The following is a 14,723-nucleotide window of genomic DNA, read 5'->3' as shown; positions in this document are numbered from 1 at the left end:
TGATTCTTGAAGGCAACTCATAGTCCATTCTGAAAAATGGACACTGCATTAAACTAACATCAAGTTACATATGCACAATGTCTTCAGATTGTCCTTTCATATCAACTGTGTGTGTGTGAGATGATTTTATCGGCAGTGCACCATAAGTGCCCACTGTTTAAAGATGAAGTGCAAAGCATAAAGAAAATTGGTTCCACAGAATAATGTCCCATGCAGCAATCCTTACTTCCTCCTTTCTAGGGAAGGCATTGAGCCTCTGGAAGGTTACACAATGTGGCCAAGGTCACACATGAGTACTCAAGTACTGACAGGAAATGAGAAGAAACTTTAGCTACATTAACGCCTAACAGCCTGTGAGTCCATCTCAGGAGGACGCATCCATGTCCCTGTAGGAACTGGCCACAGGAGCAAGGGAGCTGTCTTTTCTACCCGGTAATGCTGGCAATGGTAGAATTCGGGCACGTTTAACCCTCCAGTGGCAGTGTTTAAGTGGGCACTCCTGGAGTTAAGGTGCTGCTCACAGCCTCGGTGGTGCCTTCATAACGGGCTATCAGTCATTTGTGCCTTCTGCCGCAGGAGCACAGCTACTCTGCCTGGTGAGGAAGTGGCAGAGGCAGGGAATATTTACCATACACAATCTCCTCACACCATCATCATGGTCTTCCCAGTCTCCAGAACAACAAGAATTCAGGTTCTCTCAAGTGATCTAATTTCAGTTATGCTGTCACAGCTGAACAGACCAGCACATGGCCTCTGAGAGGACAGGACACACCACCGTTCACTCTGCTGAGGCTCCATGGATAACCAAACTCCCTTGTGCACCATAGCTCTTGTTTTGTATTTTGTAAGTAACCCTCTGAAGATATTGTTCCTTCTGTTCTCCATGTTGCTATCTCCCCATCCTTCCTGTACTTCAGCCAACTGAAGGCTGTCTGGTGTTCTTTGGTGTTCCATTTTCACCACAGTGCATTTAGTGAGAATTTGTTCTTAACCGTGATTGGAGGAGGCTGCTTTTCTACCACTGGCTTTGTCTTTCACCAGTTGTGGAAATGTTTTGACTGCTGTATTGCTGTGTTTCCATTCTCTGTATTTCTACTTTGTAGAATGTTTAAAATGTAAAGAGAGCGTCTTCAGTTTCTTACTGACCATGAATCTCTTCCCTCCCTGTCTCTGTCTCTCTCTGTCTCTGTCTTTCCCTCCTTCTCTCCCTCCCTCCCTCCTGGACAGCTTCTTCCCCCTCCTCCTTTGACTCTGAGCTACACTCTCCAAATCTTGCCTCTACTCTCTGTCCCTCCCCCAGCTCCACAGCAGGGCTCCTATGGAGCTGATTCCTCAGATGGCAGCTCCTGCCCTGAACTCTGTTTCCTAGGCCTGCCAGCCAACACGCCATTTCCTAAGGTCCCTGCAGGCCAAAAGGCAGGATTCACCCTCTCACACTGGCCAGCAGGCTACCGCTGCTTCCAGCTAGAAACAGAACAGAACTACGGGGGCTGCCTCCCACTCCCTCTGTCCCTGATGGCCCTATGAAACTTCTGTGCTTGTTCCTTTGAGCTTTTCTTCAAGATTGGAATTTCATCTCCTTCTGCTTTCCAAGAAAAAACAAATGGGGAAAACAGGAAAACAGGGTGTCTGCTAGAGCACACACCCACCTCATGGCGGAGCAGGCCCCTGGCTCCTCCACCTAAGCCCACCAAAGAAAAACCACACCTGAAGCCAAAGGTTTTCAGGGTTTGTTTAAATGCTTAGAAGTTCTCCTAACAGGAACACCTGAAACAATGTTTGTGCTTTTCAACCCACAATTTTCTCTCTTCTTTATTTAAATGTTTGTTTTTCTCCCTAGCATTCGTGTGTTACCAAAAAATTATTCAACTCACTTAACATTCCCTTTAAGGTTCAAAAGTCATCTAATCTACGTCCACAGGTCAAATCAACTATGCTGATTACCATTCTTCAACCCTTAATTGACAACCAGTTTCCTTTTATAGACAAACTGTTACTGCCTATCCCGGATGCATAATTAACATGATATTTTCTCCCTCCGCCATCCAAAGCAGACTTCCAGGACTAAATTCCTCAAACACAGGTGCTTTTCTAGGATCGTAACAGTCTCCCACAGCCCGCTGCAGAGAGGTGTGTGGCATCATAGGCAATACGCCAAGCTCCTGGTACTTGTCTGGACTCCACCCCTACAGTTACCTGGCAGCCAGGTATGTTCCTCCCCACAGTTACCTGGCAATAGCCAGGATGGCCCAGCTTACTATAAAAGGAGCTGCTTGCCCCCTCCTTGCTCTTTTACCTCTTACTCTCTTGCTCTTACTCTTTCTCCCCTGTTCCTCCTCTCTCTGCCTTCCCTTCCCCCCTCTCTCCTCGTGTTCATGGCTGGCCTCTGCTTCCCTACTCTTTCCCTCTCTCTGCCTTTGTACAATAAATGCCTTAAAACCATGGGCTGTCTCTTCTCATCGGGATCCACCATGCTGGAGCAATGGAGCAGGCCTTCCCCCAAAGAGCCTCTGGGAGGCCTCCCTGTGCTCCAGCCAGGGCTTCGGCCAACCCAAACCACTGACTGAGTAAGCCTAGGACTCTCATCTCCACAGTAACCTCCCGGAGCTCATTCCTCCCTGCCCTTTTCCCTTTGGTCCCCCTGCCGGAGTCCGCCCAAGGGTCCTCACCCATTCTCAGCTCTTCCGAGACTTGAGAACCTGACATCCCTGGCTTCTGTGTGGCCCAGGGACCCCAGAACCGGCTCTTCCATGGCACCCAGTGGCGTTTGTGGTGCCGGAGAATCTGAGCCTAACTCTGGCAGGTCCGAGGGGACCCCAGACTGCACCTTTTCCCACCCCCAGAGCCGGGTCCTGCGGTTTCTCACGGCCCGACGCCCACCCAGTAGTTCTGTGTGGGTGCACACAGTCAAACTTCCTGTGTCCAGCCTCGCCTAGCAGCCCTAGCCCCGAGCCAGCGGCCCCCAGCAGATGCGGGACCCCATTTTTGACCCACAGAACTGTATTAAAGGATAGTAGCATTAGGAAGGTGGAGAACCGCTGCTCCAGAAAATAACTTTGTAAATCATGCCTGGCATTATTTTAATAGCTTCTTGCTTGCGGCTCTACCTTGTAAATAAATACGGGCATATGACATTTTGACCAGCTTTTTAATTCTTCAGCCAACACTCCACCTGCAGCCCAAGGAAGGAGGCTTAAAACCTATTTGAGCCATTTCAAAGCAAAGGCTTCCTTGCAGGGCTACTGGGCCAGAGCTGACTCTGCAGCATTTAACTCCTTGCTACTGCTGGTGCTGACTCGCCAGGTTTCTGCGTTTAACAATGTGCTATCTACTTGGGTAAGAGATTCCTCTACAAATTTTGTTTAGATGATCTCTAAGGCAGTATGAAAATTCAAACAGCTTTAATTATATTATTTAATAATTTTTCATTATTTATTTTTTGAGGGGGGTTGTGAGGGCTGGGCTACATAATTTAAGGCAGTTTTGATTTCATGATCTTTGGTGAGTCTCATTAAATTTGATTGCTTTTTGATTAATTCAATTAGAGATTTACCCAAAATTATCTTCATGCTTGCTATGGTTGTGAGAATAAACTTAGTCATGTAGTCACAATGTCTCCATATCTGGGATCAGTTCACGTATTTCAGCTATGCCATCTTAAGTTGTATTTTACAACTATAATTACACCACTAATCACGTCTTAAAGTAGCCTCACTGAGGAGAGGATGAAGCATCTTCCAGGCAAGAGCTGGCCTGCTGCTCACCTCAGGACACCTGAGTTTTGATGAACACTTACAATTCTCAAGAAAGGAAAGTCATTAAGCCCCTTCATTTATGTTGCTATTATTCATTTATGCTAAATTCTTAATTTAAAATGTTAATTTTACCATATTTCTAAGTATAACAACCCACTGTTTAGTAGAACCCCAAATTTCAGCACCCTACAATTCTCAGCTGTCTTATGTTCACTTCACACTGCTGTAAACATGTCCCAGGGAAAACCCCAACCATGGCCAGTGAGTGGATGGGTTTAGGGATTCCCCCCGTACAACCTCTTCCAGCCTGTCCCTGCTGCAGATAGAGGGTGTGAGAACACAGTGTACAGCCACCATGCTCTGTCTATAGCCTATCACTACAGAAGAGTCTATAGATCTCAGAGGCAAATGACCACCAGGGCAGGGCAAGCAGGAAAAGCAAGGCAAGGCAGTGTAGGGATAATCTCTTATGCACTGTGTGGAAGCATCACCTGTCAATAAAAAACTGATGGCCAATGAGCTCAAGCAGAATTAGAAGGTGGGACATCCGGTAGAGAGATTGGAACTCTTCAAGTTAAAGGTGGGAAGATTTCCTTGGGACTCTGAGGAGACAAACATATGAAGTTGAAGAGGTAACCAGCCATGTGGCACAAATAGAACAATTATGTAAGTTACAACAGGTTAGTCAGAGAACAAGTCTCAGAGGGAACTGGGATGAGGGTAGAAAAGACCTTAGTTACAAATGGCTCACGGAATATTGGGCTACAAATCCAAGCTTAGAGCCTGAGAACTCCCAGGTGGGAGACGCTGAGAGGCATCACAAAAGGTGGCTGTTTGCCAAAAGACCCTGCTGAATAGAAAAGCTGGTTCTACCAGGGCCTCAAGCACAGTATGGTTCTGAAAAAGGTTGGAAAGTGAGCTAGAGAGCTCTAGGTGTCCCATGGGAAACTGCAGCCCAATTTGGGTCCACCCAGAGAAAGGGACCAACCCAAGAGGGGCACAGCCAGGGCAACATGCTGGCCTGAGGAACCTGCAGAAGCCCAGAAGAGCAGAAGGAACATTTTCCCCGGAGCTGTCGTATGACTGAAGAACCCAGACTTCTAAACTGGTAATGTGTGAGTTTGAAAACAATAAAAGAGAAATTAGTTTAAAATTAATAAAATGATGTCCATAAAAACAACTAAATAATGTTAAAAAAATCCCCAGAGAAAAGGATGTAAAGGAAATATGGAAAAAGATATTAAATTTAGAAAACATTAAGAGAAATAAAGCCTCTGTCTGAGTCCGGTTCCATGACCAAGGCAACTTATAAAGGACAACACTTAACTGGGGCTGCCTTACAGGCTCAGTCCATTATCATGGTGGGAAACATGGCAGTGTCCAGACAGGCATGGTACTGGAGGAGCTGAGAATTCTACATCTTCATCTTAGGCAGCCAAGAGGAGGCTCTCTCTTCCACACTGGGTGGAGCTTGGGCTCTAGGAGACCTCAAAGCATGTCTACACAGTGACACACTTACTCAGAGACAAGGCCACACCTCCTAAAAATGCCACTTCCCATGGGCCAAGCATATTCAAACCACCACAAGCCTCCAAAGGGAGATAGGAAAATAAGTCTCCAAGGGAAAGAGAGAGCACTCAAGCGAAAATGGAGAACACTATAGAAGGCGTTTGGAGCCCATGGAGTTTTGTTTTGACTGTCAATATAAAAATAATTATATGTTCAGTAATGATTACAATTCTATATATCCTCTAAGATCAGAATAAACAGACTGCAATAAGGACAGGACTAAAAGACAGATACCAGGTTATAGGTCACAGAGCTTAGAGGATTAATTTCATCAGAATGAATAACTTCAGAAGCAGCCAATCTGGAACCAAAAGGTAGATGAGAAAACCCAGAGGGGCTTGAGGACTTCGAATGGCACTCCACAGAGATGGTGCATTCCGAGTTATGAATCCAGATTCTGCATAATGCTACCTTAGAGCAATGTCACACAATAGCTTGCGTTTCATTTTACAGTTTGGAGAATTAAGATATGTACATGTGTTAACACATCAAACGATTGCTACTCAAGATTTCAATGTTTCCACCATGCGTCCTGAAAAGGCTGATTCTGAGACTGTACATTAGAGGTGATAGCTATCTTGGAAATGTCATCAGAGATTAAAACTGGCAATGCTCCAGCATATGTCTAACAAAATGAAATTTTTTGCATATTACAATATAAAGCATATTACAGGTATGCCACACAACCCTACAGGACAAACAGTTGTAGCGAGATCTAATCATACTTTAAAGGCGATGCTTAACAAAACGGGTAACAAAGACCCCTAGAAATAGACTACATAGTGCTTTATTAACTTTAAAATTTTTGAATGCTAATAATAAAAACCAACAGCTGCTGAGAAACACTGGATTATGGGGAAAAAACCCTCTGAACTAAAAATCAACTTGACTATATTAACAATGTCTTAACCTCAGAATGGAAGGCAGGGGATGAGTTGTGTTGGGGACGAGAATATTCTTTTGTATCAATCAACAGGAGAAGAAAAACTATGGATTCATCAAAATTAATAAAAACCAGATTTGACCGGGGAGACCTCCTGAAGATCCTGACTACAGACAGGAAGAATGAAATCAAGTCGATCAACAAAATAGGTAACTTATGTTGCTGATCCCTCTACATGGGAACAGTTCTAGGCCTGGCCAGGACATGAAAATGTCTCAGCCAGGGCTTCAGCTGTGCACAGCCAATACATTTTGTTGGCTCCAGAATCTTCAGGATACACACCATCCTTTCAAATGGCATGAATGGAAACCTGTATTACAGTTTGGTCATATGGTCCAAACTAACTTATAAATTGATAGATGCCCATTTCCTGTTTGAACACAGATCAAAAAGTAATCTTTAACTGAGTTGTGCACATTGCACACCCATGACCTCTGAAAGTTTATACATTTGAAAAATAAAGATCATCAAAGGAGACAAGTAGCCCAGGTGATTCAAACTCACAGACTGCCTCAATTGCTGTTTCCCTGCACAAAACAACTTCTCTAAGGTTAGCTAGATCATCCACCATCACAGATCCAGTCAGGACTTCAGGGAAGCCCTGCTCCTGGCCACCCCCATTCCACTTCAAAGATGATGAGCATTGAAAACCTCCACATGGTGTTTGCTTCTATGTGGCAAACTTCCCCTGCTTCAACCGCAGACAGTATGGTGTCCACTGGTCAAACTGGACAAACAGGACACAGGGAAGTAGACTGCCAAACTTTGCAAGGACAAGGTAGGCAAGTGCTTCATAATTCCTGCGTCACAGAAAAGTGTGTCAGAGATTCTGGGCCCGAAGGCTGAAGATGATGCTCCAATGACCCGGAGAAATTTCAGGTGACTTTGGGTGACAAAGGCAGGAAGCATTTGCCTCCTACTCTGAGAAGATGGATGTCACTGAGGAGAGGTAACCAGCCATGTTGGACAGAGAGAACAGAATAAACAGGTGATTTAAGCTATGAGCTAGTTGGGGAGAGAGCCCAAGCTTAGGGCCTAGGCATTTATTCATAAACAATGAAGTCTCAGAGTCATTTGAGAACTGGGTCATAGGTAGAAAAGACTGCAGTTACATGAAGGGCAAAGGTCAAGAAAGTTGTCCCTCCCAGACTAACTCAAAGGTAGGATTAACTCAGCTTCAACTAAGTGAGCCAAATTGTTTTGAAGTCAACTTAAGGTTGTTTTCTATCAGAAGTATCTATAAAGTTTCTCAACAACATAGGAACAGAATGTTCTTAGTAAGTTTCAACTCAACTGACAGCCACACAATGCTGTTTTATTAAAGGATCACGGTATGAGAGCAATCACAGGGCTGTGGACCCAGCAGAACATTTAGGGTCTGTATTCAGACCATGTGGCTGGGACTCTTCAGCTGCACAGCAGTTAAGGTGGTATACACCTGCAATCCCAGGGCGTGGAAGACTGAGCTACACTGCAAGTTCAAGGCCAATCTAGGCTATACAGCAAAACCCTAAAAAAAAAAAATCAAGAACAAGAGCCAGAAAAGAGCACCTATTAAATGTGGGAATCCATGCCTTTTCTAATTTCTAAAATGTCTACAATAACGTCCTTCAGTCCCAGGCTCGGCTAAGGACACCAGATAACCTCAATTTCTTTGACTTGAGAAATGGCCCAACAAATCACCATTAAATCAATAACCCTTCAAGCTTGTTGCCGATACTTTGAAGAAAATCAGAGTCTTATTCATAAAGGAGCACAGCCTTTCCATATAGACATATAGACATGACCGAGACATGGTCAATAACCAATTCCAAAGGAACAGAAACCCCAAGATCTGGTTAGAAGAGGCTAAGACTAAACTTGGTTCAGCATTAGCATAAAAAGCAGAAGAATCCCATCAGTCCGTAACTCTTGGTGAAAAGATCCCACCCAGTGCCCGAGTCTCATCTGCTGATGGGGGAGAGACTCCCTCAGAGATGTCTAAGAAATAAAACACATTTTTGCCGTACATTCAAACTAAGGCATTTTATTAGCTGGCTTCTCAACTTAAGTAGCACCTTTGCTACCTAAGAACGGATTTCTGTCACTTCGCATTACACTCCAGAAGGCAGGCTTGATGGACGGTTTTATTTTCAGCACAAAATAGCTTTACTGTTACCTTCAGTAAATCTTTTCTTAGTGTTAACTAAAAAAAGCACCAGGTCAAAGATGGACTCTCCAAGCCCCACTAAGGTTCAAGGCTTCCTTAGAACACACACACAGCAGGAGAATGAAAACAGAACAGCGTTTGGTTTGGGTTTGGCTGGAAGTCGAGTCCACTGAGTTAAGTGTCTTCTGATACCTCCCACAAGTCTCAACACAACACACGTATTTACTGCCACCCCCTGGCAGCTGGCAACGGGGAAGTTTTGCAGAGTGATCCTTAATACTTGCTGGCAGCTAACTGTACTTTAGTTTCTCTCATCTAACAATCATGACTGCATGCTGTTTCCTTAGCTGCACCACTGAGTGCCTCAGGGGCTGACTTGCTCCTCTGGAAGCATGGTGAGATGAGGACCGGACCCGTCACTCTTTTATCTGTAAAATAAAGAAGATGAGACACTTTACAACTGCAGCGACAGTGCATGGGTGGTTCCCCCCCTTACTAGTTCTCCTGCCCCTGTCCTGATACCTAGCTTTTTAATCTTAAGATAAAATATTCATATTACTTATGAGAATGTAGAAGAAATTTGAACTACTGAGATTTCCTGCTTCAGTTCTAGGTATCCCCTTCAAATGCCATATGTTTCAGAAAATGTTTACAACTACATTCAATGAATATTCAAGTTTTTGGATGAATTATTTGAAATCACTGAAAGCCAGTAAGTTAAAGAAATATGGATTCCCATTCATGTGACTGTAAGTATATGATACTTTTCTCCTCTTATTTAAAAACTATTTAGTATAAATTTTAATTCCTTGTTCCAATACTGTGTATTCCCTTCAGCCACAGAACCTCAGCAACCACCTTTGGAAGATGAAACAGACAAAGTTAAGAGGACATAGCAGATACCTCAGTGACAACACCGGCAGCTACCGTGGAGCCACCATAACGCAGCATAAACCGCCCCAGCTCCTTGAAGTCTTTGTAGAGCTCAAGAGCCACTGGTCTTTGGGTCTGCAGCTCTACCAAGGCGTTCTGGCCCTTGGTCAGCAACCTGTTAGGAGTGCAGGGAGAAAGGAGGAACAGATGAGCACAGGGAAGGTGAGCGGCTCACCCCCAGTCAGCAAATCCACTCAGCCTTCCAAATCCAGGAGAACAGGTTGCATGTGTGTACGTTTTAAACACAAGCATATACCTTTGAATTTTTCTGGGCTAAAAGGAATTTAAGTAATTCTAGATTTAAGAACTACTAAGGAGATCTCAGGGGTGTGTGTGTGTGTGTGTGTGTGTGTGTGTGTGTAAGCCAGTCTTAAAATAGACCTCTATCCACGCCCTCCAGGCCCACTATATCCTATCCCCCATAATGCTCTAACATCCATCTCAATCCACGCCACCTCACCATTCCTTGGGGAAATCAAGAAGTTTAGCTATCTAATAAAGTAAATGATACTAAAGTTTAACATTATCAGGATACTAACACTTAATCCTCTTTTTAAATGTATTTATTTTTGCGTTCAAGAATTCAACCATGGACCTCACACATGCTAAGTATGTTATACTACATCTTGTAGCAGGTACAGGGAGAAAAACTCTAAAGTAGGTATGATAAGCCAGTATAAACTAAAGAGGTCCCCACACAGTTGTCTGAATCATATAGCCCAGACAAACAGCCCCACATACAACCCCTATCCTCTAAGAGGCTCCACACAGCAGCTGACTCAGAGGGATGCACACACCACAGCCAACAGTGGATGGAGCTTAGAGACTCTTATGGAAGAGCTGGGGAAGGATTGCAGGCCCCAAAGGGGATAGGAACTCCACAGGAAGACCAACAGAGTCAACTAACTTGGACCTTTGGGGCTCTCAGAGACTCAGCCACCAACCAAAGAACATACATGGGCTGGACCTAGGCCCCCTGCACATGTGTAGCAGATATGCAGCTTGAACTTCATGAGAGTCTTGAACAGCTGGAGCAGGGGCTGTCCCTACAGCTGTTGCCTGTCTGTGGAATATGTTCCTATAGCTGGGCTGCCTTGTCTGGACTCAGTGGGAGAGGAAATGCCTAACCCTGCAGACTTGATGTGCCAGTGTTGGGGCGGGGATGGGGGGGGGGGAAACTCAGGGGAGGCCTCCACCCTCAGAGGACAAGGGAAGGGAAGAAGGATTGTTGGAGGGGACAACTGGGAGGAGGGGCACTGAGCAGGATGTAAAGTGAATAAATAAAAATAAAATGAAAAAAGAGAAAGAAATACAGAAAATATGGCACAGTTGCATCAAAAGAAAAAGGAAAAGAAAAAAATCCTGTCTCTGTTGCTTGTAAGCTGTGCTGCTCTCCTGCTTCATGTGATTGCTGGGGACATAACTCACAGGAATATACTCATGACAGCCTAGAAGACATGGAGCTTGAGTAACGCCATTCTTCTAGTGTGGTGCTCCCCGAGCATCACAGTACACACTGATGTGATGTGAGAAGCTAAGGACTCCTTCAAGAGAGAGGCAGAGCAGCCCTTCCCTCCTGAGAGCAGACTCTCTTCACGGGCAGTCAGCACATCAGCCCAGGAGGAACCCCGGCCCCTAACACAGGTGCAGAAGGTGAGAGAAGAAGGGGATTTTGGGTGGGATTCCCCATAGGCTCAAGATGAGGGAAACTCCAAGTTGCAGGCAGCCAAGCAAACTGGGATGGCCTTAACCTGGACCAAATAAGAATCTGTATTTTGCAATATGTACTTTCATTACTTTATTTTTATGACAGGCTGCTAAGTTTCTCAGAAAGTACTTACTGTGTCAGAGAACTGTGCTGACTCAGCCTAGACACTAAGCAGTAATCAGAAAATCAAGGCAGAGGTGATGACTGCAGGAGAAGGGCATGTGGACAGGCTAGAAAAGGAAGGCACTAGGAGCATGCACAGACCCTTTTCTTAGACTAGGGGACAGGCTCACAGCACAGATGACAGAGGCAAGGCAAGCACAAGACTGAAATCTAAAACAAGTGGCAACAAATTAAAATTCAACTTTAAGATCAGAGGACTTGGAGCTGGAGAGATGGCTCAGTGGTTAAGGGCACTGACTGCTCTTCTAGGGACCTGTGTTCAAATCCTAGCTCCCACATGGCAGCTCACAACTGTCTATAATTCTAAAATCTGACATTCTCACATAGACATACATTCAGGCAAAACATCAATGTGCATTAAATAAAGGCAAATAAATTTAAATTTAGAAAAAAATAATATAGGACTAGCATTTGTAATGTCTTTGCTCCATCAATATCTGTGGCTTGATGCATACACATACATTTATATTTTTATTTATAATTCCCATCACTACCATACATAACCTGAATCATATCTAACACTCCTAAACGAAAGCTTTCCTGTTTGTGTAGTGTTTGTATGTTTGCATATGTATGTGCAGGTGACTGCACATGAGTGTTCATACATGCAGAGCCGTGTATGAAAGTCAACCTTGGATGCCATTCCTCAGCACTGCCCACCTTGCTCTTTGACTGGGTCTCTCAGTGAGCCTGGTGAGTGAGCTCGGCTGGTCGTGAGCCTCAGGGATCTGCGCGGCTCTGCTTCCTGCATGCTGCCATTACAAGTGGGTACACAACACCTAGCTTTCTTCTGGGTTCTGAGGACAAGACTCAGGTCCCCACCCTTGCACAGCAAGCACACAATTTATCAGCTGAGCTATCTCCCCATCCCTTAAATGTTTATTTATGTACATTACTAGTCACTAAAAAGTGTCGAGTAGAAAAGTCCTCTGGATCCCACTTACCCAGCACACACACACTCGAGCTTATCGCTAAGGCACTGCTTACACTGTTAGTGTCTACGGTTTCTGCATTAAAACACTCACTTGGGCTTCTTCTTTGTGACTTCACCAGTACTTTTGTTTAGGACACTAATCAATCGCTTAATAACAGCAGGCTCACTGACGGTTTGGTAGTGTAACAGCACCTAAAACAGACAGACAGACAAATGGGAACACCGAGAACTACTTGCTACAGCAGCCTTTGCTTTTGGCACATGACAAATCACTCATCAGTCACCACAGCGCCACCACTCCCTAATAACTCTACGTCCCGCGCTAGTGAGAGGCTCCTTCAAATGTCTAGCCTGCCCCGTGTGAACTTCAGTAGGCTATACAGCCTGCCTGTCCCCTGTCCCTCTGGATAGGTGAAGATGACGGTACCTTGGAATCACTGAAAAGGTTAAAAGCAGCTACTGTTTACAGCACTTACCACCATGGTGACATGATAAGGAGCCTTAGGGAATGACTCTAAGAAGCTAAGCCTTTTACTTCCATCTGTGTGCAGGCCAGTTTCCGTGGCCTATGCTTTTACAGCACTGAGGCAGGAGGAGGTAACGGGCCCAGAAGCACAGATAGATGTTCAGCAAGTGAACTGCTTCGTCACCAGTAATGAGGGAGGGAGGAAGATACATCATATCCAGCAGGGATCACTAATCCATTCTTGGGCCACAAGAATAAAATATTCCATATGCAGAAATAATGAAGGAGAGCAACATTTATAAGCATCCCTGAGTACCATGTACTGCGTAACAGAATTTAGAGGCAATAGTTTTATCTATATAGGAGACTAGACAGGGTTTAAAGTGTAACTCACAAGGGTTCAAATCACTTCCACCTGGGCCAACTTCCGTAACCTATCCACTTAAGGTCCATTCGCTAAAATGAGGATGCTCAGACATCGTCTGACATCAATGGCAGCCAGCACAGGGGAAGGTCCAAATACATCAGACCATCTACGGCCATCCCACCCTGAACACCCTGCTCTCAGCTGGACTAGATGATTATGTCATACACTGACTACTGTGGACTGAGTGTACAGCAGAAAGTTGTCATTTAATGTAGCTATGGAACTTCTGTCAGCTTGAATTTCACACCTCAGACAGTTGAAACTACAAATCCTGGCTCTTCCCATGTTGGCTTCCTAAGAGTCCCGTAGAAATAACATGGGCACAATTTTCTGTTTTAGAAAAGAAGCTTTTATGAAGAAAAAAAGAGAAAGCTCTAGCAGATCCCAATCAAAGTCAAAACACAGATAACCATCCTTCCTGAAATCATCTGCTGAGGGCATGCTGCCAGCATGCTGACATCTGAGAAGAGGGCAAGACTGCATTCTCAGGAAGCAGGAAGCCACCACACTTTTAAGTGCTCTGTAAGCATCATTTTGGGCCATTTGTAGAAACAGACATGTTATATCTGGAACCTCTAACCACAATAGTTTGCACTGTGGGAAAGAGAAGCCACCCAGGATACAGGTCGAGGATTTGCACATCACGCACTAGATAGTGGGTCCTACCCCCCCCCCTGCCCCCGCCATCCTGGAAGAAGAGTTAATTAAAGGAAATAAAAATTGTGCAGGGGGCTGTGGATATGCAAGCCTAGACTTTGGGAACCTTCGTATCAAAAGCAATAATGGCGCACTGAAACTCTAGTACTCCAAAAAGGTAACCCGATTTTCTTTCTCAGTGGTACTTAATGATGTGAAGTACAAAGACTCCAAAGTAAGGAGGCCCTGAGCAGGCAGAGCCGCCACATGCTGCAGAGAGGAGACCAGCTCCACGTACTCAATGGCTACAGACCTTAAAGTGCTACCCACTGAGAGAGAAATAAGATAAGAATCTAAGAGACATCTCTTCAGGACCAGATTCCCTACTAACCTCACACATGACTAGGTCTTCATGGTGTCCCAAATACCAAAGAAAAGACACAGGTGACCCTCATGAACCTCCCTGAGGTCTTCCCACCATTTGCTGAGCTGTGTGTAGACCCTAGAATAACACCAGGACTAACAACTGGGCTGTGAACGAACACACGGGCTTAGATTTCATTTTTTGTTCTCTCTCTACAGCATCCTGTATTAGCTAAAAAAAAACAAAAACAAAAACAAAAACAAACAAACAAACAAAAACACTGTTGGACATAAGTGAGACATCCATTTGAAAACAAGCGAATTTACTGTATATCATCTTGATGTCTTAATATTACATATAAATCAAACTCACTCATAAGGTAGAGCATCTCAGCACTGTGCTAACTGGAAAGTGATGAGAGACTGAGTCCTGGCCTGACCGTTCCTAGTCACCTAGTGACAACTGAACAAGAGTCTACTTCGTCTGTAAGCTGGACAATGCCAACACGGGTGCCGAGCTCAACCCCCCCCCCCAATCTGAAAACTCAAAGAGCGCTTCTCCTAAATCTGCTGTAAACTGTGCAGGCAATTAAGTCTGTTGTTGTCTTTCCTGTGTTCCTGACATTAACAAGTTACAACAGAAGCAATGTGTTTCCG

At 44.7% G+C, this 14,723-nt stretch overlaps 1 protein-coding gene and 2 long non-coding RNA genes across 4 annotated transcripts in view; 2 read left to right on the top strand and 1 right to left on the bottom strand.

Annotated features, from left to right (window-relative positions):
- Positions 1–286: 286 nt before the first annotated feature.
- On the top strand, positions 287–3,337 carry LOC147002571 (uncharacterized). The gene is made up of 3 exons (XR_015048515.1): positions 287–844; positions 2,052–2,207; positions 3,238–3,337. It is a non-coding gene; the product is annotated as an uncharacterized LOC147002571 (long non-coding RNA).
- A 2,244-nt stretch (positions 3,338–5,581) lies between these two features.
- On the top strand, positions 5,582–9,338 carry LOC110302954 (uncharacterized). Its single transcript, XR_002378882.3, has 3 exons — positions 5,582–6,416; positions 9,024–9,165; positions 9,254–9,338. It is a non-coding gene; the product is annotated as an uncharacterized LOC110302954 (long non-coding RNA).
- Hbs1l (HBS1 like translational GTPase) overlaps positions 8,278–14,723 on the bottom strand; it is a 72,312-nt gene continuing 65,866 nt past the window's right edge. Inside the window, exons 16-18 of one of the 2 annotated variants that reach the window (XM_021173802.3) lie at positions 12,266–12,366; positions 9,320–9,464; positions 8,278–8,844 (exon numbers count right to left, since the gene is read on the bottom strand). In XM_021173802.3, the coding sequence (XP_021029461.1) occupies positions 8,833–8,844; positions 9,320–9,464; positions 12,266–12,366 (258 nt within the window). In that variant the 3' untranslated portion in view covers positions 8,278–8,832. Of the gene's footprint in view, positions 8,845–9,298; positions 9,465–12,265; positions 12,367–14,723 lie in introns of those variants that run through there. The other variant, XM_085842678.1, reaches the window with a different exon arrangement.

The sequence above is a fragment of the Mus caroli genome, unplaced genomic scaffold, assembly GCF_978045245.1.
Source record: "Mus caroli unplaced genomic scaffold, Mus_caroli_1 scaffold_9, whole genome shotgun sequence".
Classification (NCBI taxonomy): domain Eukaryota; kingdom Metazoa; phylum Chordata; class Mammalia; order Rodentia; family Muridae; genus Mus; species Mus caroli.
Note: the sequence above shows the minus strand (reverse complement) of the source record. Positions and strands in the feature narration are given on the sequence as shown.